Raw genomic sequence first — 22,964 nt, 5'->3', positions numbered from 1 at the left:
TCCCCCGCCCCCCACTCCGGGACGTTTTCTCCTCTATGAGGGATGGGGGGGTAGGGGGGAGGGAGGCTTCTTCCACGCCCAGAGAGACGCAGACCTGAGACGCGCCCCTAAGGTGCGCCTAATTCACACATATTTATCGACGTCCACCTGTTGATTTATTTATTCATTTATTGAATCAGGCCCTCCCCCATCCCGACCTCTGAGGATAATCAGGTAGTGTGGATCGCGGGTCATTTTTGCCCGTGGAAACGCGCCGGGGAAGAGAGAAGACGGGGAATTTGGAGAGCGTGGAAGGGACGGTGAGATCGTTGCTCCTGTCGCCCCCTGGCGGCGTGGGCGCGGGATGGGCGGCGGCTCCGGGGTCACTCTCTTCTAGGGACCATCCTCGTGGATGTAGTCGTGAGTGGCGATCAGGACCGCGGTAATGAAACGCATGAACTCCCCAAAGTTGATCTCCTGGTCGCGGTTTTGGTCCAGATCCTTAAACAGAGCGTCCATGGCCTCGGGATTCTTCGGTTTCTGGGTGGAAGAGGGTGCAGAGAGCACGATTTTCCAGAGGTCCGAAATGGGGGGGGGGGGCCTCTCTCAGCACCCTCACTCCGGGGGTTGACTCCCAAAGGACGTCACGAGGACTCATTATTGGGGGATGGAAGGGAGGGGCTTGAAGAGGGGGGACACCGGGTTGAGGTTCAGGAGGCTGCAGGAGCTCGGTTGCAAATTCTTTCTGGTTTCGCCCTTCCACCTCCAGCTGGAGACCCCAGCTCCCAACGCCCCCCACAGCTGGAGACCCCAGTCCCCATTCCCCACCAGCTGGAGACCCCAGCTCCCATCGCCCCCCCACCCCCCCCGCCCTCCACGGTTCAGACTTTAACTGGGAATTCTTCCTATGGGGGCTGGACAGTTGTCGGGGGAAGGGGCGTATCGGGGTACACTTGAGGGTCTCTGAGCCCGGCCTAGAAGTCGAGCACCCCCCAAATCTTCCCTATTAGAAGCCCAGCTCCCCCTAAACACACACACACACACACACACACATTCCTGCAGCACCACACTCACCTTCTTGTAATTGGGTAGCTCTTTCTCGATCAGCTGCTTCAACTCCTTCTTGGACAGCTGGTCGAAATCTCCCACCCGCACCGAATACTGGTGGAAGACGTTCACGACGCCTTCCAAGTGAGATTCCAGCGACATGTTGAAGGGTGGGCTGACCTGGAGGGGAGGCAGAGTCACGGACGGCGTCAGGAACGGGGAGTGACGGGCCGGACCCCACGCTGGACCCCCAGAGAGGAGCAGCGACCGATTCCTCCCAGTGTCACCCCCATTCCTCCCGTTAATCCGAAGGAAATGCCGTAATTATCCAAATACCTGTACAGGTCTGCCCCAAATGCGACTTGGGAAAAATCGGGATGGGGGTGGGGGATATCCCAGAAGTCCACCCCGGGATCAGATGTAGGAGATACCAACGTGCCCTCTAGATTATCTTTCCAGTTCATAAAGCAGTGTGCCTCTGATTTTTTTTTTCCTGGCTCCGAGAGACTCACCTGATTCACAAGGAGTGGCTGAAAAAGATGGGTATGAAGGGGGTGCTCTGTGGAGAGGGCATTTATAGACTTTCCCAACGGCCGTGGCCAGAGGACCCTTCCCCACCCGACTCCATCCTCCTCTTGTGAAATTCTCCCTTTAAGACTCCTCCCCAGACCGTTAGCTGAGAATTATTTATTGCCACAACCTCAGTTTCCCCCCCCCCCCACCAATCTACTCCCTCCTTCCCCCTGGACCTTGGCTCTGATCTCGCCTTCTGTTGGCACAACTCCAGGTACGTCTGGGCATCTCCGTGGCCTGGGGGTGGTCACTGTAATTCCCACCTGCGGTGTTCTGTCCACAGTAAATACTTAATGTATACTATTACTACTGCGTGGCTCAGTGGAAAGAGCACGGGCTTGGGAGTCAGAGGTCGTGGGTTCTAATCCCGACTCTACCACTTGTCATCTGGGTGACTTTGGGCAAGTCACTTAACTTCTCTGTGCCTCAGTTACCTCGTCTGGAAAATGGGGATTAAAACTGCGAGCCCCACGGGGGAAAACCTGTTTACCATATATCTACCCAGTGCTTAGAACAGTGCTTGGTACATAGTAAGCGCTTAACAAATACCAATTTATTACAGTGGGAGCAGGAGGCAAAACACGAAAGACTGAGGAGGGGAGAGATGTGTGCAGAGTGACATTTCGGCAAGATGATACAGGCAGCAGAGAGTAGTGTACAGTGGAAGCAGTGTGGCCTTGTGGAGAGAACACGGACCTAGGAGTCAGAGGACTCTGCCACATGTCTGCTGTGTGACCTTGAGCAGGTCACTTCACTGCCCTGTACCTCGACTATCTCAACTGTTCAATGGGGATTAAGGTTCTGTGCCCCATGTGGGACAGGGACTGTGTCCAACCTGATCACCTCGAGAAGCGGCTTGGCATAGTGGATAGAGCACGGGCCTGGGAATGAGAAAATCATGGCTACCATCCCAGCTCCACCACTTGACTGCTGTGTGACACTGGGCAAGGCACTTCACATCTCTGGGCCTCAATTCCTTCATCTGTAAATTAGGGATTGAGATTGTGAGCCCCACATGGGACAGGGACTGTGACCAACTCGTTTTGCTTGTATCTACCTCAGTGCTTAGATGGTGCCTGGTACCTAGTAAGCACTTAACAAATACCATCATTATTATCGATCCTGGTGCTTAGAGCAGTGCTTGGCACACAGTAAGCACTTGACAAATACCACAGTTAGTAGTAATAGTAGGGAAATCTGGCCTGGTGAAAAGAGTATGAGTCTGTGACCCAAAAGATGCGCTCTTTCCCATGCCTGATTTGGCTCCTCAGGAAACTCACTTAACTTCTCCGGGCCTCAGTTTCCCCCTCTTTGAAATGGGAAGAAGATCCCAGCTCTTCCTCTGCCTTAGACTGTGGGTCAGGAACTGTGCCTGACTTGTTGATCCTGGCTCCACCTTAGTACTTGGCATGCTCTATGTGCTTAATCAGGATCATAAATAAATGAGACACAGAAGAGAATAGGGGAGATTAGAGAGGGGAGAGGGCGGAGGCAGGGAGACCAGGGTGGAGGCTGCTTCTGAGCTGCAGTGATTTGGCAGGGATGTGACAGAACAACAATAATTATAATAATAATGATAACTGGGATTTGTTAAGCACTTACTATGTGCCAGGCCCTGTACTAAGCGCTGGGGTGGTTACAGCAAATCGGGATGGACACAGTCCCTGTCCTAAATGGGGTTTATGGTCTCAATCCTCATTTTATAGATGGGGTAACTGAGGCCCAGAGGAGTGAAGTGACTTACCCAAGGTCATAGGGCAGACAAGTGATGGAGCTGGGAATAGAACCCAGGCCCACGCACTATCCACTAGGGTTGGAGTGGTGACCACCAGGGTGGAGAGGAAGGGGTGGATCTGGGAAACACCTTCATGGAGGAAAAACTGGCAGGATTTAACGTTGGGTGGCTTAAAGTGGCACAGAGGAGTTCCAGGCTAATCCAGAACTAAACCTAGGGTTTGGTCTCACCAAGATAAACCTGTCAGTCAGGTGGTACAGTACTCTGCACAGAGCAAGCACCTAGTGCAACATCAGGCACATTGTAGGTGCCCAGTACAGTGCCTCACCCACAGATGTTCAGGACAGTGTCCTGCACAAAGTCTGTTCAGAGTGAATACTACTGAATGAAAGTGATTCAGGAATACAAGGTGGGGAGAATGCAGTATCCTCTTGCTGTCCGATTTCTAAAAGGCAAACTGAATGACCCACATTCCTGTCCCTCAATCAATCGTATTTATTGAACACTTTTAGGGTCAGAGCACTGTACTAAGCATTTGGGACAGTACAGTCCGACAGAGTTGGCAGATACATTCCCTGCCCGTCGGAAAGTCTAGAGGGGGAGGCAGACATTAATAGAAATAAAGGCTATATAAATAAATTACAAATATGCTCTAAGTGGCTTGCCCAAGTTAAGTGACTTGCCCAAAGTCACTCAGCAGGCAAGTTGCCAGAGCAGGGATTAGATGTCAGGTTTCCTGATTCCCACGCCTGAGCTCTACCATAGCTGCTGATTTCCACAGAACTAAGTAGTGGCCAGGTGGAATTTGAGGTTCTCTTCTGCTCGAGGGAGGGGGCAGGGGGTCCAGGTCGCCCACCCCCACTCCACCATCAGTAGGCCCTGGGATTAGCCCAGCTATTGCCAAACCACCCCCAGATGCAAGCCTCCTTGCCCAACGGGCCCCTTCCTCTTTCTGAGGTTGCTGGGAGGAAGAGCTGGTGCCATTCTGGTACTGGTCAAGCCCCAGACCGGTCATCAAGGGGAAATCTGTTGTCGATATTTGTTAAGCACCTGCTGTGTGTTGAGCCCTGTACTAAGCGCTGGGGTTGATACGAGATCATCCGGAAAAGCAGTGGGACCTAGTGGCTAGACCCCGGGCCTGGGAGTCAGAAGGGTCTGAGTTCTAATCCCCGATTCGCCACTTGTCTGCTATGTGATCTTGGGCAAGTCACCTCACTTCTCTGTGCCTCAATTCCCTCATTTGTAAAAGGGAGATTAATACCGGGAGTTACATGTGGGACAGGGACTGTGTCCAACCTGATTAGAGAAGCAGCGTGGCTCGGTGGAAAGAGCCTGGACTTCGAAGTCCGAGGTCAGGGGTTCGATTCCTGGCTCTGCCACTTGGCAGCTGTGTGACTTTGGGCAAGTCACTTAACTTCTCTGTGCCTCAGTTACCTCATCTGTAAAATGGGGATTAACTGTGAGCCTCACGTGGGACAACCTGATTACCCTGTATCTACCCCAGCGCTTAGAACAGTGCTCTGCACATAGTAAGCGCTTAACAAATACCAACATGATTATAAGCTTGTATCTGTCCGCAGCGCTTAGCACAGTGCCTGACACATAGTAAGCTCGTAACAAATACCATTAAAGAAAAAAAATCAGGTTGGACACAGTCCCTGTCCCACATTTGGTTCACACTGAGTGGCAGTGGCTAGGTCTCATGGTGGCAAGAGTGAGGAAATAATATAAATTGTGGTATTTTTTGAGTGTTTATGGTATTTGTTAAGTGCTCATTATGTTCCAGGCACTGAACTAAGCAGTGGGGTAATTACAAGCTAATCAGGTTGGAGGCAGTTCATGTCCCATATGGAACTCACAGTATCAATCTCCATTTTACAAATGGGGTAACTGAAGAATGGAGAAGTAAAGTGACTTGCTCAAAGTCACATAGCAGACAAGTGGCAAAGCGGACAAGTGTCCAGGTCCTTCTGATGCCCAGGCCCGTGCTCTATCCACTAGACCACACTGCTTCTACTGCTTCTAAAGTGCTTACTATGTGCCAAGCACTGTACTGAGTGCTGGGGTAGATACCAAACAATTAATACTCCTTATTGAGCGCTTACTCTGTGCAGAGCACTGTACTACATGCTTGGGAGAGTATGATACAATAGTTGTCAGACACAATCCCTGCCTTCAAGGAGCTAATCAGGTTGAACAAAATCCCTGGCCTACTTGGGGCTCACATTTTAAGGGGGAAGGGAAAACAAGTACTTGATCCCCATTTTACAGGTGAGGAAACTGAGGTGCAGAGAAGGGAAGTGATTTGCCCAGGTCACACAGCAGTCAAATTCATTCAATCGTATTTATTGAGTGCTTACTGTGTGCAGAGCACTGTTATAAGTGCTTGGAAAGTACAATACAGCAATAAAATGGCAGAGCTGGGATTAGAACCCAGGTCCCCTGACTCCCAGCCCCAGAGTCTGTATGCTGCTTGTCTTTCGGGGCAGTCAACACCAACCCCTCCGTCCAGCCCCACGCCCTGACTTCTTCCACCCACCCCTAGCTCCCGCCCCCTCACCCTTCGGCTGTTCCAGAAGCCGGTGAGCAGGGTGGGTAGGTGATCTGGACTCTTCGAGGCCAGGTAGACTGTCAGCTCACTGCGAACAGAGAAATGGGCTACTGACCCTGTTATATTGTATTCTCCGGAGCACTTAGCCCAGTGCTCTGCACACAGTAAGTGTTCAATGAATATGATTGATTGATTGAGGTACTCCTGGATCAAATCACAATACCTTGAGTTATCCTCACGACATGCCTGGGAGGGAGAGCGGGTGTCCTATCCCTGCTTTAGAGAGGGGGAAACTGAGTACCTGCCTGAGATCCCATAGCAGACCAGATACAGAGCCAGGTTTGGAACCCAGATCTTGACTCCCAGCCCTGGACTCATTACTCTGGGCCTTGTTGTCTGTTGTTTGCCTTGTACAGATTGGGAAACTGGAACACAGAGAGGTCAAGAGATTTGCTTGAGGTCACACAGCTGACCAGATGCAGAGGCAGGTTTGGAACTCAGGGATCCTGATGCCCTGCCCGGGGATAATAATAATAATAATAGTGATGTTTGTTAAGCACTGACCTAAGCGCTGGGGTAGATACAAGGTATTTGGGTCAGACACAGTCCCTGTTCCACAAGGGGCTCATAGTCTTAACCCCCATTTTATAGATGAGGGAAATGAGACCCGGAGAAATTAAGTGACTTGCCCAAGGTCACACAACAGACAAGAGGTGGAGCCGGGATTAGACTCTGCCTCCCAGACCCGTGGTCTATCCACTAGACCACACTGTCTGTCGTCCCCATCGTACAGCTGGGAAAACTGAGACCCAGAGGTTAAGTGGCTTGTCCTAGGTCACCCAGCAGCCTCGGGGTCAGAGCCAGGACCAGATCGTGTGGGACCCTGCCAGCTCCAGGGTCATCAGTGGACTCTGAATTAATCCATCAATCAATCATATTTATTGAACACCAGCTGTGTGCAGAGCACTAAATACTTTGGGAAGGACTAGATGGTAGCCAGGATCCCTGCCCTGGAGGAGTTTACAGTCTAGTGGAGGGGACGGACACTGAAACAATCAATCTAAGTAACCTGTACCTATCCCAGTGCTTAGAACAGTGCTTGGCACATAGTAAGTACTTACAAGTGCAATGAATTATTAAATAAATTGAGGGTGGGGGAAGGAATTAAAGGCAGGGGGATTTGAGGAGGGGGGAGCGGTCCTAGGGGGTGCACACGCATACACACACATACACACAAAGTCCTCCAAACTGCCCTAGGGTCTACCCTGGGAAAGGAAATCCAGACCCCAGAACTCGGAGGGGAAAATTTTATTGGTGCAGCAACCCTGGTCCGGATCGCCACCTCGTCCCTCCCCGCGGGCCCTACTCCTTGTGGATTTCCTCATGGCAGGCCACGCCCACGCGGGTGACCAGCACCATGAACTCCTCGAAGTTGATCTGCTGATCCTTGTTAGAGTCGAGCTCCTTGAACAGGGTGTCCACCGTGAGCGGGTCCTTCTGGCTCTGCAGTGGGAAGAGGGACATCGCGCTCACTTCCACCGCCATGGGAGTGCACGAGGGCTTCCCGCGTGGTTCACTCCTATTTATTGAGCACTCTCTGTGTGTAGAGCACTGTGCTAGGCGCTTAGGAGAGTACAATACCACAATAAACGGAAACATTCCCTGCCCACAGTGAATTTATAGTCTAGAGGGTTGGCAGGGAGAGAGGGGGTCCTGATTCCATCCACCTGTGACCCCCCCCCCCAGATAACCCACCTCTCACCCTGGATCCAACCCCCACCGTGACCCCTGACCAACCTTGAGGAAAGTGGTCAGCTCCTTCTCCATCAGGTTCTTCAAGTCCCCCTTGGAGATGGAGTGGTAATGGCCCGCGACCAACGAGTATTTATGGAAAACATCGATTAGCGAGTCGATGGACTTCTCCAGCACCGTCATCCCTCTGCCTCAGTGCCCACCTGCAGAGAAACCAGGGTTAGGGGGTCGTTTGGAACTGGGGGGAGGGACGCCGCCGAAGGAGAAATATGAAAGGCTGTGGAGGAGGACAAAATTCCCACAAGGCTGGTGGGGGGTAGGGGGGAGGGAAGAGGGGCTTGAAGGGGGTGGTCAGAGTCCTGGGGTGATCCCCAGATGCATCCCAAAGTTGGACCCCTGTGGACACTGACGCCACAGCCGAATCTAGGGAAATAAACCAACCCCCTCGTTTCTAAACATAATAATAATGGTGGTATTTGTTAAGCGCTTACTATGTGCCAAGCACTATTCTAAGTGCTGGGGTAGATACAAGGTAACCAGGTTGAACACAGTCCCTGTCTCACATGCAGCTCACACTTTTACTCCCCACTTGACAGATGAGGGAACTGAGGCCCAGAGAAGTGAAGTGAATTGCCCAAGGTCACACAGCAGATATGTGGTAGAGCTGGGATTAGAACCCAGAACCTTCTGAGTCCCAGGCCCCGGTTCTATTCCCTGAGCCAGAAGGCTTTAGCCTGCATCGATCCAGATAGGGTCTACACTAACAAACCCAACGGTTAATTCAAAATTAAAATGTTTCTCTTCCCCTCCACTCCCTCGCCCCCAAAACCCCTGAGAAATCGGGATCCTGGGATCCGGAGGCAGGGGACTGGACAAGACCCTTCTACCTGCACAGGATGGGGGTCTGTGAGGACAGAGAGACCCCTTCCCGGGGGATCTCTCTGGGGTGGTCCTAGATTTGACGACGACCCCTTCCCTCCCCACCCGTCCAAGGAGATTAGACTGACACTCACCCACTTCACTGCACGAGGAACTGATGAATGGGGTTGGGGGCCGTCGGGGCTGGGGGAGGTTCTTATAGGGACCGCTCTGGGTTTGGAAATGCTTGGGGTGGGGGCTGAATCCTTGACCCCACCCCCATCACCAGGACCCCTTGGTCATTGCCAAAGCGGCTCGCCATTGCTTAAGGGGTGAGGTAACTGGGCGGCGGGGGAGTGCAGAGGACTGAGGGGGCGCAACGACTCTCCCCTTTCTCCTCCCCCTCCAGGGAGCTTACCTGGACTACCCCCCCCCCAAATTAGACCGGGTTCTCCCCGAGAGCAGGGACCATTCTAGGTCCCTAACCAGGGCAGAAACTCACCCCACTCGCCCCCAGCAACAGTCCACCCCACTGATGTGGACTGTGGAGGATGGAAGGGGTGCACAGAGGCTGGGCCTGGGTGAAATGAAGATGACCCCTCCCCACCCCTACTCAGGCCCCTCCCAAGCAGGAATTCCGGTGGGGTGACTACCGGGAAGGAGGTGTCACTGAGCCTGGTGTGGGGCAAGAAGAGGAGGTGGACCGGTCACTTCCTCCCTTTCCCCTCTTTCCCGCGGCCACCCTATAAACCCCATCCCCCTCCCCCCATCAGGTTCCTCCCAGCCCAGAACCCCCACCCTAGGGTGGGATGGGGGAGGGTGTCCTGGGTTTGCTCCCCATACCCCACAATTCCACCCGGCGCCGACACCCCGACACCCTCCGGCCAGCGCCTCCTAATTACAGGGTTTACGGCAGCCAGGATACCCCGATTTTCATCTTTCCCACCGCCCCCCCTCCCCGTCAACCGCCCCCCACCTCCACCCTCTAGCTCTAATAATCATCACTGTGGTATTTGTTAAACACTAACTACGTGCCAAGCACTGTAGTGGGTACGAGCAAATCGAGTTGGACATAGTCCCCGTCCCACATTATAATAATTATGGTACTTAAGCGCTTACGATGTACCGAGCACTGTTCAAAGCGCTGGGGTAGAGACAAATTAATCAAGTTGGACTCAGTCCCTGTCCCATGTAGGGCTCCCAGTCTTCACCTCCATTTTACAGATGAGAGAACTGAGGCCTAGAGAAGTGAAACGATGCAGTGTGGCCCACTGGAAAGAGCCCAGGCTTGGGAGTCAGAGGTCATGGGCTCGAATCCCAGCTCTGCCACTTGGCAGCTGAGTGACTGTGGGCAAGTCACTTCACTTCTCTGTGCTTCAGTTACCTCATCTGTAAAATGGGGATGAACTGTGAGCCTCCCGTGGGACAACCTGATTACCCTGTATCTACCCCAGCACTTAGAACAGTGCTCTGCACATAGTAAGTGTTTAACAAATACCAACACTATCATTATTATTATTATTACTTGCCCACGGTCACCCAGCAGATAAGTGGCAGAGTCAGGATTAGAAACCACGGCCTTCTGACTCCCAGGCCCGTGTTTCATCCACTGCAGCTGTATCCATTGCTCTCATCCTCCTCCTCCCCCCTCAGAGGACTCCTCCACTCCCTTTTTCCCCCGACCGTCTCTCCCCAGCACCCCTCCAATTAATAAACGCTACTGACCGAGCCCTTATTGTGTGCGCAGCACTGTAATAAGCGCTCGAGAAAGGGCAATAAAGCCGATAGACCCCATCCATGCCCTCGAAGAGAAGCCAACAGAACCGGTGATTTCATCCAACTAAATTTTTAATGTCCACGGACCCCTTACTCCCGAGATCCGCTCCGCTCGCCCCGAACCCCAATTTAGGCCGCGGCGACCCCTGGTGTTGGGGTAGGAGGCGCGGCGCCCCCTGGTGGCGGGGGAGGGAGGCGCCCCTCTTTCCAGACCTGCCGGCAGGGAGGCGCTGGTGTGTGGGGTGGGTAGGCCCAGCCTCAGTAGAGGCTGGGGGCGGGCTGGGATCCAGCGCACAGCTGACGGTGGTAGCGCAGGTGGTAGTCTTGGACCAGCTTGCCCACGATATACAAGAACTCGTCGAAGGAGATCTGGTTGTCTTTGTTCCTGTCGGCGACCTTGAAGAGCTCCCCGATATAGCAGGGGTCGCTACGGCCCTGGAGGGGAGAAGGGGCGAGAGATTTGGGGGTCGAGGACGGGTCGTCGGGCCTAGCACAGACACGAGGCAGGGGCGGCCCCCCCCAAGTCCACCCACCGGGGGGGGGGGGATGGAGGCCTCGCTCACCAGGTTGGTGAAGAACTGAGGGACGTTGTCGGTGAGCAGGTCTGTGAGCTCCTGCAGGGTCAGGGTCTCCACGTCCCCCTCGCGGGCCGCGTAGTGGTGATAACAGCGGATGATGTGGAATATGGACTCCTCCACCGGGGTGTCCGCCGTGGCTCCGAGAGGTCGCGGGGCTGGGAGGGGGATGATGAGAGTCAGACCCCCCCACTTTCTAGACTGTCAGCTCGTTGTGGGCAGGGGATGTCTCTAATAATAATAATAATGTTGGTATTTGTTAAGCGCTTACTATGTGCAGAGCAATGTTCTAAGTGCTGGGGGAGATACAGGGTCATCAGGTTGTCCCACGTGAGGCTCACATCTTCACCCCCATTTTACAGAGGAGGGAATTGAGTCACAGAGAAGTTAAGTGACTTGCCCACAGTCACACAGCTGACAAGTGATTATGGTTCTAGTGTTCTCTCCCAAGCGCTTACTATGGTGCTCTGCACTCTAAGTGCTCAACAAATACGATTGACTGACAGAGGCCCAGCTCCCACCAGACCCATCCTGAATCAGATGGGAGAGTTGCGGGGTGAGGGGAGAGGTAGGACACACATACACACTGAACTGGGTGCTCGGGAAGGGACAGAGGAAGGAGAGGCGGATTCCTCCCTTTCAGTGGGAGGGACAGGGAAGAGGAGGAGCCGGGAGGGATTAACCCAGGCGGGCTTCCTAGAGGAGATGGATTTGGAGGAGGAGTTTTGAAGGGAGGCAGAGATCCGGTTCGACTCTTAGGACACTCTCCACCCCATCCCTGCACCTCTCAGGCAGCACATAGACAAACACACACACACTGAACTGGGTGCTGGGGGAGGGACAGAGGAAGGAGAAGGTGGATTCCTCCCTTTCAGTGGGAGGGATTAACCCAGTCGGGCTTCCTAGAGGAGATGGATTTGGAGGAGAAGTTTGGAAGGGAAGCAGAGATCCGGTTCAACTCTTAGGACACTCTCCACCCCATCCCTACATCCCTCAGGCAGCGCACAGACACACACACACACACACAAACCACCCCCCTGCCCCCCAGGTGGTGTCTATACAGCCTAACGACCCAGATTATTCCAGAACAACCGGCACACTTTGAACTCCCGGATCTCAATCCTTCACCGGAGGAGATGCTGCCTGCCCCACCCACCACCTGCCCCTCCCAGGGATCTCCAAGACCACACCCCCCAACCGCACCAGCTGGCTCCAAAGCAGACTCACAGGGTCTCTCAGAGACCTCGGGTTCCCCTTCCACTGTCTTGGGGCCTCCTCCAGCCGCCATGGCTCCCTGTCGTCCTGGTAGTCCTCACCAGTGGCTATTTACCTGGTCCCATCAGGGAGATGCGTAATTAGTGACTTCCTCCAGTTCCAGTTTAATCACACACTGCAGTGACGTCGCGGTAGGATTCCGTGGGTGGGAGGGTGAAGAGGCGGGGGTGGACCAAGTCACCTCAGAGATGTATGTCAGCTAAGAGGTCAACCGGTCCATCCACCTGCCTCGGGGCTGACAGGTACTTGGTGGAAAACAGCTTCACATCAGTATAAAAGGGAGGGGAGGGATGAGCTGGTTGTGGATAGATTCCCTTCCCACATCAACCTACCTACCATGGTTCTGTTACAGGACGATCGGGTCTAGGCAAGCTGGTGTGGCTGACCCCGAGAGGACCCGGATGAGGTGTGGTCAGTGGTGGAGGAGCTGCCAGACCTGGGTGGTCTGCTTCCACCCAACCTACCCCCTCGTCTGGACCGGTCCCCCACCCCCCTCCACTTGGACTACCCTCCTTGTGCCTCTTGTTTGCTCATCCATAAAATGGGGATTTGAGCCCTATATGGGACGGGGATCCAACCTGGTTATCTTCTATCTACCCCAGCGCTTAGTACAGTCCTTGGCACATAGTAAACACTTAACACATATTATTGTTATTGTTGTTGAAACTATTATTTATCGTTATTATTATTTTTCCTCCTCATCAGGATTAGGCTGGAGCTGGGCCAGAGTTAGCCTGGGATAAAGATTAGAGAAGCAGTGTGGCTTAGTGGCAAGAGCACGGGTTTGGGAGTCAGAGGTCATGGGTTCTAATCCCAGCTCTGCCACTAATCAGCTGTGACTTTGGGTGAGTCACTTAACTTCTCTGTGCCTCATTTACCTCACCTGTAAAATGGGGATTAAGACTGGGAGACCCAAGAGGGACCAGGGACTGTGTCCAACCTGATTACCTTGTATCTACCCCAGCGCTTAGAACAGTATGTGGTACATGGTAAGCGCTTAACAAATACCCCTGGTCCACGTCCTACCTCTGGCCTGAAATGCCCTCCTTCCTCACTTCCGCCAAACTAGCACATTTCCCCCTTTCAAAGACCTACTGAAAGCTCACCTCCTCCAGGAGGCCTTCCCAGACTGAGCCCCCCCTTTTCCTCAGCTCCCCCTCCCCATCTCCCCGACTCCCTCTGCTCTACGCCCCTCCCCTCCCCGCAGTACTTGGTTAGATATGTACATATTTATTATTCTATTCATTTTATTAATGATGTGCATTTATAATTCTATTTATATTGACGCTTTTGATGCCTGTTGTTTTGTTTTGTTGTCTGTCTCCCCTCGTCTAGACTGTGAGCCCGTTGTTGGGTGGGGATTGTCTCTATGTGTTGCCGAATTGTACTTTCCAAGCGCTTAGTACAGTGCTTTGCACACAGCAAGTGCTCAATAAATACGATTGACTGAATAATAATAATAATAATAATAATAATAATAATAATAATAATTAATGTTATTATAAAGACATTGCCGGCAGGGGGAGCCAGACGATAAATTAAGACATCTGTCGCCTACATTATTGCTCCACAAGGGGGCGCAAAGAGACAACGTCAGGGAGAGGCAGTCAGGGATTTTCTTATTTTTTATGATATTTTGTTAAGCGCTTACTATGTGCCAGGCACTCTACTAAGCGCCGGGGTAGATGCAAGATAATCGGGCTGGACACAGTCTCTCTCCCACATGGGGCTCACAATCTTAATCCCTATTTTTCAGATGACGGAACTGAAGCACAGAGAATAATAATAATGTTGGCATTTGTTAAGTGCTTACTGTGTGCAGAGCACTGTTCTAAGCGCTGGAGTAGATACGGGGTAATCAGGTTGCCCCACGTGCGGCTCACAGTCTTCATCCCCATTTTACAGAAGAGGGAACTGCGGCACAGAGAAGTTAAGTGACTTGCCCACAGTCACACAGCTAAGTGGCAGAGTCGGGATTCGAACCCATGACCTCTGACTCCCAAGCCCGGGCTCTTTCCACTGAGCCACTTCTCTTACCCTAGCATCTTGCCCAAGGTCACATAGCAGACTCGTAGCAGAGTCGGGATTAGAACCCAGAACTTCTGACTCCCAGGTCCGTGCACTTCCCACTAGGCAACGCTGCTTCTCTAAATGTCCGAGTGGAAAACGACCCAGAAAAGTCACATGGGAGACTTCAGGTTACATGATTCACTGTCAGCTCCCTCTAGAATTTAAGCTTCTTGCGGGTAAAGATTGTGTCTACCAACTCTATGGTACTGTACTTTCCCAAGTGCTTAATACAGTGCTCTGCACACAGTAAGCACTCAATAAATACCTTTGATTGACTGATTACAGATAGGAGTGCCTGTCTCTCAAGAGAAGCAGTGTGACTCAATGGAAAGAGCCTGGGGTTGGGAGTCAGAGAACGTGGATTCTAATCCTAGCTCTGCCACTTGTCTGCTGTGTGACCTTGGGCAAGTCACTTAACTTCTCTGTGCCTCAGTTACCTCATCTGAAAATGGGGATTAAGACTGTGAGCCCCACGTGGGACAAGCTGAGTACCCTGTATCTACCGCAGCGCTTAGAACAGTGCTCTGCACATAGTATGCGCTTAACAAATACCAACATTATTATTATTATTCTCTGTGCCTCATTTCCCTCATCTGCAAAATGGGGAGTAAGACTACGAGCCCTATGTGGGGCAACCTGATTATCTTGTATCTAGCCCAGTGCTTACAGCAGTGCTTGTCACGTGATAGGTGCTTACCAAATACAATAATAATAATAATATGGGGATTAAGACTGGGAGCCCCATATGGGACCACCTGATTAGCTTGTATCTATTCAGTGCTTAGAACAGTGCTTGGCACATAATAAGCTCTCAACAAATACAATAAAAATAATATAGGGATTAAGACTGTGAGCCCCACATGGGACACCTGATTACCTTACAGTGGCAAGAGCCCGGGCTCTGGAGTCAGAGGTCATGGGTTCGAATCCCGGCTCTGCCACTTGTCAGCTGTGTGACCGTGGGCAAGTCACTTCACTTCTCTGTGCCTCAGTTACCTCATCTGTAAAAGGGGGATGAAGACTGTGAGCCCCACGTGGGACAACCTGATTCCCCTGTGTCTACCCCAGCGCTTAGAACAGTGCTCTGCACATAGTAAGCGCTTAACAAATACCAACATTATTATTATTACCTTATACCTACTCCAGCGCTTAGAACAGTGCTTGGCACATAGTAAGCGCTTAACAACTACCGTAATCATTATTATTATTATTTCTTCGGCGTAGTGTGTGTGTGTCCTGTCTCCTCCACCCAATGTGAGAGACCCCTAGGCCAGAATCGAGTCTCTTCCTCTTTCTTCAGCACGGTTGTTGTTGTGTGTGTGTATATGTGTGTTTGTGTGTGCCCTGTCTTCTTCCCCCTTCGCCCCCAGCACATCCTCCCTCGGGGAGACAGGACTCCAGACTTGTGAGCGCGTTGAACATGATCCTTTATTTCCATCCGGCACCAATCGCGCAGTAGGGAGACGATGGGGTGTTGGGGAGGGGGCCCCGGGGAAGCGAGATGCCCTCGACCACCCCCCCGGCTCATTTCCGCTTATCGTCGCATGGCTTGTTGCCGCAGCGCGGGTTGCCGTGGTATTGGTTGTGATAATCGTTGGCCAACACGCCCAGCATCCCGGCGAACTCCATGAAGTTCACTGCGCCGTCATGGTCCTTGTCGTTGTCACTGAACATCTTATCCAGGGAACCCGGATTATTCCGATTCTATGAGGGCACAGAGAGAGTGAGGGACGGGGGGAAAGGGGGATGAACACCCTCAAATCAGGGGGGGGGGGGGAGGGTCCGTGGAAAATAATAATAATAGCATTTAAGCGCTTACTATGTGCCAAGCACTGTTCTAAGTGCTGGGGTAGATACAGGGTAATCAGGTTGTCCCACGTGGGGCTCATGGATTTAATCCCCATTTTACAGATGAGGTAACCGAGGCACAGAGAAGGTAAGTGACTTGCCCAGTAATAATAGTATTTAGGTGTTTATGTGCCAAGCACTCTTCAAAACGCTGAAGGCCGGCAGGTTATCCCACGTAGAGTTTAGTATTCTTCCCCATTTTACAGATGAAGGAACTGAGGCACAGAGAAGTTAAGTGGCTTGCCCAAGGTCACACAGGAGACAAGTAGTGGAGCCAGGATTAGAACTCATGTCCTCTGACTCCCAAGCCCGTGAGGAGAGAAACACTCAATGCCTGGCACACAGTAAGTGCTAAACAAGTACCATAATTATTATTATTTCTCTCCCCTCACCATTTTGCCTTGATTTTATGGGTGGGGGAGATCTAAATTGTCTCCTCCTGTCGTGTAGGGAGAGACGGTGAGCGAGAGGACCATAGAGAAGAAACTCTGTTCCCTTCCATTTGTCTGCGCTAGTGAATAATAGTACTGGTAATAATAATAATAGTAATAATTGGAGTATTGGTTAAGCACATACTATGTTCCAGGAACTGTACTAAGCCCTGGGGTGGATACAAGCAAATCAGATTGGACAAAGTCCCTGTTCCATGTGGGGCTCAACATCTCAATCCTCATTTCACAGATGAGGGAACTGAAGCGCAGAGAAGGAAAGTGATTTGCCCAAGATCACACAGCAGACAAGTGGCAGGGCTGGAATTAGAACCCATGACCTTCCAGGCCCGTGCTCTAGCCCCTATGCTGTGGTGATAGTGGTGGTGATGCTGATTTAAGCCCTTACTATGTAGCCGGCACTGTACTAAGTGCTGGGGTAGGTTCAACTTCATCAGGTTGGACACAGTCCCTGTCTCCCATGGGGCTCACATTCATTCAATCAATCGTATTTATTGAGCGCTTACTGTGTGCAGAGCAGGAGAATGTGAATTTAATCCCCATTTTGCAGATGAGGAAACTGAGGCTGGGAGAAGTTAAGGGACTAATGACTGCACACTATCATATCATCCAAAGGGGAGGCTAAAATTTTCACAGATTATCTAGACTCTTGGACAGTCTGTTTTCATTCAATAGTATTTTCTGAGGCTTTACTGTGTGCAGAGCACTGTACCGAGAGCTTGGGTGAGTACAACAGTAAACAGACATACTCCCTGCCTAGAGTTTACAGCCTAGAGGACGAGCTTACAGTCTGTTTTGAAAATTATCCCGATTTAGGCTACATTACGCTAGCGTAACATACCTAGATGGGATTGTTCAAATGCGGTCTACATGGGACCCTACCCAGATTACTCAAGAAAGAGAAGCAGCGTGGCTCAGTGGAAAGAACACAGGTTCATTCATTCAATAGTATTTATTGAGCGCTTACTATGTGCGGAGCACTGTACTAAGCACTTGGAATGAACAAGTCGGCAACAGATAGACAGTCCCTGCCGTTTGACGGGGGTTTAGGAATCAGTGGTCATGGGTTCTAATAATAATAATAATAATATTGGTTATTGTTAAGTGCTTCTATGTGCAGAGCACTGTTCTAAGCGCTGGGGTAGATACAGGGTCATCAGGTTGTCCCACGTGAGGCTCACAATCTTAATCCCCATTTGACAGATGAGGTGACTGAGGCATAGAAAAGTTAAGTGACTTGCCCACAGTCACACAGCTGCCAAGTGGCAGAGCCTGGATTCGAACCCATGACCTCCCAAGCCCGGGCTCTTTCCACTGAGCACGCTGAATCCCGGCCCCACCACCTGTCAGCTGGGTGACTTTGGGCAAAATCACTTGACTTCTCGGTGCCTCAGTTACCTCATCTGTAAAATGGGGATTAAGACTGTGAACCTCACGTGGGACAACCTGATTACCCTGTATCTACCCTAGTGCTTAGAACAGTGCTCGGCACATAGTACGCGCTTAACAAATACCAACGTTATTATATTAACATATCATATATTCAAACCATGCTCTCACAACAGTAAGCGCTCACTAAATATCATTGATTAATTGATCTCTCACTCCTTGTTCTCTTCTCCTTTCCTCTGCCTCCCCCCGCACTCACCCCCCTGGCTCTTCCCCTCCTCCACCTCTCTGTCTCGCACCCCTCACTCTCAACCACCCCCGCCTCCCACCTTTCCCTTGCCCAACACCCCCCAAAGGCCCCGACCCGGCCTGGAATTCGAACTCACGCAGGCTTCCAGGAACTTGGGGTAGCTCTCCTTGATCAGGGCCAGGAATTCGCTCTTATTCAGTCTGTCACTGTCCTTGTCCAACCGGGAATACTGGTGGAAGTTCTTCACTAGACCATCCAGGGCCTTCTCCAGGACGGTGCACGACATCTCGGATCTGCAACAGACAGAGGAGTCGCTACCCTGAGCCAACCCGGCTGCTCCCGGGAACGGGCTGGGTGATGGTGATGATGATATTTGTTAAACGCTTACTCTGTGGCAAGCATTTTCCAAGCGCTTTGGGGCAGAGCCAAGATAATCAGGTTGTCCCACGTGGGGCTCGCAGTCTTAATCCCTTAATCCTCAAAATCACACATCTGACAAGTGGTGGAGCTGGGATTAGAACCCATGACCTCTGACTCCCAAGCCCGGGCTCTTTCCATTGAGTCACGCTGCTTCTCTAATATTAATACTAGTTGTGGTATTTGTTAACTATATGTACAATGTGTGCAGAGCACTGTACTAAGCGCTTGAGCGACTACAAAAATAAAAAGATACATTCCCTGCCCTCGACAAGTTTACAGCCTAGAGGACGCATATATACCAGGCACTGTACTAAACGCTAGGGTGGATATCAGCAAATTGGGTTGGATACGGTTCCTGTCCCCGCATGGGACCCCCAGTTTTAACACCCATTTTACGGATGAGGTAACTGAGGCACAGGGAAAGGAAGTGATTTACCCAGGGCCACACATCATACAAGTGACAGCGTTGCTTAGTGGAAAGAGCGCGGGCTTGGGAGTCCGAGGATGTGGGTTCTAATCTCGCCTTTCCCACTTGTCTGCTATGTGACCTTGGGCAAGTCACTTCACTTCTCTGTGCTTCAGTTCTCTCATCTGTAAAATGGGGATTAAGACTGGGAGCCCCACGTGGGACAACCTCATTACCTGTATCTACCCCAGCGCTTAGAACAGTGCTTGGCACATAGTAAGAGCTTAACACGTACCATTATTATTATTATTATTAAGGGGGGAGGGGGAAAGAGACCCCCCCACCAGCTCCCCGCGGACTCCAGAGTTGGGAAGACTCTTCCTCTCGGCGGCCGCTGCACCTCGCTCCGCGGGGTTGGGAAGAAGCCGATAAGAGACGCCCCCGCCCTCCTCCATCGCCCCGCGTATCTATCTCCCGAGGGGACCATTCCTCCCATACTGCCTCTCACCCCGCACAATCCGTTATAATAATAATTGTGCTATTTGTTAAGCGCTTACTTTGGGCCGGGTACTGTGCTAAACGCTGGGGTAGATTCAAGTAAATACAAGAGAGAAGAGACATAAGATACAAGAGAAGCAGCATGGCTCAGTGGAAAGAGCCTGGGCTTGGGAGTCAGAGGTCGTGGGTTCTAATCCCGACTCTGCCGCTTGCCAGCTGTGTGACTTGGGGCAAGTCACTTCGCTTCTCTGTGCCTCAGTGACCTCATTTGTAAAATGGGGATGAAAACTGTGAGCCCACGTGGGACGACCTGATCACCTTGTATCCCCCCAGCGCTTAGAACAATGCTTTGCACATAATAAGCGCTTAACAAATACCACTCTTATTATAAGTATTATTATTATTATTATTATTAAGTAAATCGGGTTGAACACCGTCCCTGTCCCAAATGGGACTCACAGTCTTAATCCCCATTTTATAGATGAGGTCGCTGAGGCTCAGAGAACCGCCCAGCGGGAGGGAGAAATCAGTCCCTCGGGATCGAGGCTCAGAGACCGCAGACCATCGCGCCGAGATCACACAGCACCGATGGATCTCCCCTCCCGCTCCACTTAAACCTGTGAACTCGACCTCCATCCCCGGTCCCAGTAGACCCCTAGCAGAAGGGTGAGGGGGGCGGAAGATAAATCATCGGGTCCAGCCCCCTGCCCACGAGCAGGCAGGCGCCTAAATCTTCTCGGCATCCCCGCCCACGGTGGTCGGAAGCCTCTTTTAATAATCATGATGGCATTTGTTAAGCGCTTATTATGTGCCAAACACTGTTCTAAGCGCTGGGGATAATACAAAGTGATCAGGTTGTCCCACTTGGGGCTCACAGTCTTAATCCCCATTTTACAGATGGGGTAACTGAGACCCAGAGAAGTGAAATGACTTGCCCAAAGGAGGTCTTTTACCTCCTTTGCACTCCCTCCGTCTCCCGCTGAAGGGGTTTTGCCCTTGCCCAGCCGAGGGCCAAGTCTAACCCGAGCCCCTCTCGCTGCAGAGCCAAAGTCATTTCCTCCCCAGCCTCTCTTTCCCACCGTCCCACCTTCCGGGCGAGGCGGAGAGGACGGCGGAGCGGAGATGGACTTACCGGACGACTCGGGAGAGTTGGAGAAGAAAGAAGAGAAAATTTGGAGCCCCACACAGGTGAAGAGATGGAGGATGAGGAGGTCCGGGTGGAGCGGTCCCTTTATAGCGCTCTCCTGGCTGGGTTTGGGGCGCGCCCCATCTGTCGAAATTCGCTTCCCGATGATCCGGGCCTGGGCGGTGTAAAACCTGCCTCTCTTGGCTCCTTCCTGGAGTCCGCGTCCCCTTCCCCGCCCCCTCGCCGGTGCCACCCAAAGCTTCACCCCCCTGCCCCACTTCCTTTGGGACCCCCCCCCCCCGCATTAGATCGTACATTCTCACCGCCCCCCACCCTCACCACCAACAGTCTCCTGTTTACTGCCTTACTTTGATGTCTGTCTCCCCCCTTCTAGACTGTGAGCCCGGTGTGGGCAGGCATTGTCTCTCTTTGTGGCTGAATTGCACTTTCCCAGCGCTTAGTACAGTGCTCTTCACGCAGTAAGTGCTCAGTAAATAGGATTGAATGAATGAATCTCCGAACAAAGGGCTTCACTCCAGAGTCTAATCACAAAGCCCTCCTGATGTTCCTTTGTGTGTGAGGTATTTTTTTAAAATGGTGTTTGTTAAGCGCTTACTACAGTGGTAATAAGAATAGTCATTGTGGTATTTGTTAAGCGCTTACTATGTGTCAAGCACTGTTCTAAGCGCTGGGGTAGATACAGAGTAATGAGGTTGTCCCACGTGGGGCTCATTGTCTTAATCCCCATTTTACAGGTGAGGTAATTGAGGCACAGAGAAGTTAAGTGATTTACGCGAAGTCACACTTGATAAGTGGCGGGGCTGGGATTAGAATCCACGACCTCTGACCTCCAAGTCCGTACTCCTTCCACTAAGCCACGCTTACTATGTGCCGGACACTATGCTACTAATAATAATTATGATATTTGTTAAGGGCTTTCTATGTACCAAACACTGTTCTAACCTTTGGGGTAGATTCAAGGTAAGCCACATGGGGCTCACAGTCTTAATTCCTATTTTACAGATGAAGTAACTGAGGCCCAGAGAAGTTAAGTGGCTTGCCCTAGGTCACCCAGCAGACAAGTGGCAGAGCCGGGATTAGAACCCACGTCCTCTGACTCCCGAGCCAGTTCTCTTTCCACTAAGTCACGCTGCTTCTCGTATGTGCCAAGCCCTGTTCAAAGCGCTGGAGTAGATAGAAGCTAATCAAGTTGGAAACTGTCCATGTCCTACATGGGGCTCACGGTCTTAATCCTCCTATCCAGAGTCTATTCAGAGAAGAGAAAGTGGGGGAGGTCTCCCAGGCCCCAAATATAGCCCCCCACTCCCCTCTGCAAAAAAAAAAGTGTCCACGTCACGGTCTCTCCTGCGTTTTTGAGTCCCTCCCACCCTCTCCCACTCCCCTTTTTCCTGGACTGAGTCACTTTCCTGGCGAGGCGGAAGAAGGGGATGCACCGAGGTGACCCCTCACCCTTAGAGGGCAAGAAGGAGGACCGGGGAGGGGCGGGGGGCGTCTTCAATACAGGACTGACCCCGACTCTCTCCCCGCAACCGGTCCGTCCGCATTACGGCACTCGGTTGGGAAATAATAATAATAATGCTATTTGTTAAGCTCTTACTATTTGCCAAGCACTGTTCTAAGGACTGGGGTAGATACAAGGTAATGAGGTTGTCCCCCGTGGGGCTCACAGTCTTCATCCCTATTTTCCAGATGGGGTCACTGAGGCCCAGAGAAGAGAAGTGACTTGTCCAAGGTCACGGAGCAGACAAGTGGGGAAGTCGGGATTAGAACTCACGTCCTCTGACTCCCAAACCCGCGCTCTTGCCAGATCGAAGAGGAAAAAGGGACTCTCCCCCTTCCCCCGTTTCCTCCTCTTCCTCCCGCCCGTGGCTCTCGGCTCCTGCAGCCACACGTGGGGAGAGACGAGCCCGTCACCGCTTCGGGTTCTCTGAGTCAGGGGGAGGGAGGGGAAGGAAGAGGAGAAGAGGGAGGGGATTCACGCGTCCCCCTCCCCAGTACATACAAAGAACAAAGAAGCAGCGTGGTTTAGTGGAAAGAGCACGGGGTTGGGAGTCAGAGGTCGTGGGTTCTAATTCCGCCTCCCCCCCCTTATCAAGTGTGTGCCAGTTACTTAATTTCTCTGTGCCTCAGTTACCTCATCTGTAAAATGGGGATTAAGACTGTGAGCTCAACGTGGGACAACCTCATTATCTTGTATCTACCCCAGCGCTTAGAACAGTGCTTGGCACATAATAAGCACATTCCCTGCCCACAACGGCCTCACAAGTCTAGAAGGGGGGAGACAGACTTCAGACCAAGCAAACGGGCAGTAAACAGGATACTGATGGTGGTGAGGGTGGAGGGCGGTGAGGATGTACCTTGTATCT

The 22,964-nt window shown here is 51.9% G+C and overlaps 4 protein-coding genes across 4 annotated transcripts; all 4 read right to left on the bottom strand.

The window, feature by feature from the left end:
* Positions 1 to 148: 148 nt before the first annotated feature.
* Positions 149 to 1,627, bottom strand: LOC114808145 (protein S100-A12-like). The gene is made up of 3 exons (XM_029055861.2): positions 1,539 to 1,627; positions 1,054 to 1,206; positions 149 to 519 (listed from the first exon to the last, which is right to left on the bottom strand). Exons 2-3 carry the CDS (start codon positions 1,186 to 1,188, stop codon positions 373 to 375), a joined length of 282 nt encoding a protein of 93 aa, XP_028911694.1. The 5' UTR covers positions 1,189 to 1,206; positions 1,539 to 1,627; the 3' UTR covers positions 149 to 372.
* A 5,551-nt stretch (positions 1,628 to 7,178) lies between these two features.
* LOC100093072 (protein S100-A8-like) lies at positions 7,179 to 8,736 on the bottom strand. The gene is made up of 3 exons (XM_029054716.2): positions 8,651 to 8,736; positions 7,683 to 7,840; positions 7,179 to 7,388 (listed from the first exon to the last, which is right to left on the bottom strand). Exons 2-3 carry the CDS (start codon positions 7,818 to 7,820, stop codon positions 7,248 to 7,250), a joined length of 279 nt encoding a protein of 92 aa, XP_028910549.1. The 5' UTR covers positions 7,821 to 7,840; positions 8,651 to 8,736; the 3' UTR covers positions 7,179 to 7,247.
* Positions 8,737 to 10,336: 1,600 nt separating this feature from the next.
* LOC114807897 (protein S100-A15A-like) lies at positions 10,337 to 12,228 on the bottom strand. The gene is made up of 3 exons (XM_029054711.2): positions 12,074 to 12,228; positions 10,835 to 11,004; positions 10,337 to 10,706 (listed from the first exon to the last, which is right to left on the bottom strand). Exons 1-3 carry the CDS (start codon positions 12,132 to 12,134, stop codon positions 10,530 to 10,532), a joined length of 408 nt encoding a protein of 135 aa, XP_028910544.1. The 5' UTR covers positions 12,135 to 12,228; the 3' UTR covers positions 10,337 to 10,529.
* A 3,366-nt stretch (positions 12,229 to 15,594) lies between these two features.
* LOC114807898 (protein S100-A7-like) lies at positions 15,595 to 20,757 on the bottom strand. Its single transcript, XM_029054713.2, has 3 exons — positions 20,584 to 20,757; positions 18,264 to 18,420; positions 15,595 to 15,895 (listed from the first exon to the last, which is right to left on the bottom strand). The coding sequence occupies exons 2-3, from the start codon at positions 18,411 to 18,413 to the stop codon at positions 15,716 to 15,718; spliced, it is 330 nt and encodes a 109-aa protein (XP_028910546.1). The 5' UTR covers positions 18,414 to 18,420; positions 20,584 to 20,757; the 3' UTR covers positions 15,595 to 15,715.
* Between the last annotated feature and the right edge of the window lie 2,207 nt (positions 20,758 to 22,964).

This window comes from Ornithorhynchus anatinus, chromosome X5, assembly GCF_004115215.2.
Source record: "Ornithorhynchus anatinus isolate Pmale09 chromosome X5, mOrnAna1.pri.v4, whole genome shotgun sequence".
Taxonomy (NCBI): Eukaryota; Metazoa; Chordata; class Mammalia; order Monotremata; family Ornithorhynchidae; genus Ornithorhynchus; species Ornithorhynchus anatinus.
Note: the sequence above shows the minus strand (reverse complement) of the source record. Positions and strands in the feature narration are given on the sequence as shown.

Coding starts and splice junctions, on each gene's coding strand:
- LOC114808145 (XM_029055861.2), bottom strand. CDS start 1,188: ATGTCGCTGGAATCTCACTTGGAAGGCGTCGTGAACGTCTTCCACCAG. Junction 520..1,053: donor AGCTACCCAATTACAAGAAG/GTGAGTGTGGTG, acceptor TCTTCCACCCAG/AAACCGAAGAATCCCGAGGC.
- LOC114807898 (XM_029054713.2), bottom strand. CDS start 18,413: ATGTCGTGCACCGTCCTGGAGAAGGCCCTGGATGGTCTAGTGAAGAAC. Junction 15,896..18,263: donor CCAAGTTCCTGGAAGCCTGC/GTGAGTTCGAAT, acceptor GTGCCCTCATAG/AATCGGAATAATCCGGGTTC.
- LOC114807897 (XM_029054711.2), bottom strand. CDS start 12,134: ATGGCGGCTGGAGGAGGCCCCAAGACAGTGGAAGGGGAACCCGAGGTC. Junction 11,005..12,073: donor CGAGGTCTCTGAGAGACCCT/GTGAGTCTGCTT, acceptor TCCCCCTCCCAG/CCCCGCGACCTCTCGGAGCC. Junction 10,707..10,834: donor CTCAGTTCTTCACCAACCTG/GTGAGCGAGGCC, acceptor TCTCCCCTCCAG/GGCCGTAGCGACCCCTGCTA.
- LOC100093072 (XM_029054716.2), bottom strand. CDS start 7,820: ATGACGGTGCTGGAGAAGTCCATCGACTCGCTAATCGATGTTTTCCAT. Junction 7,389..7,682: donor AGCTGACCACTTTCCTCAAG/GTTGGTCAGGGG, acceptor TTCCCACTGCAG/AGCCAGAAGGACCCGCTCAC.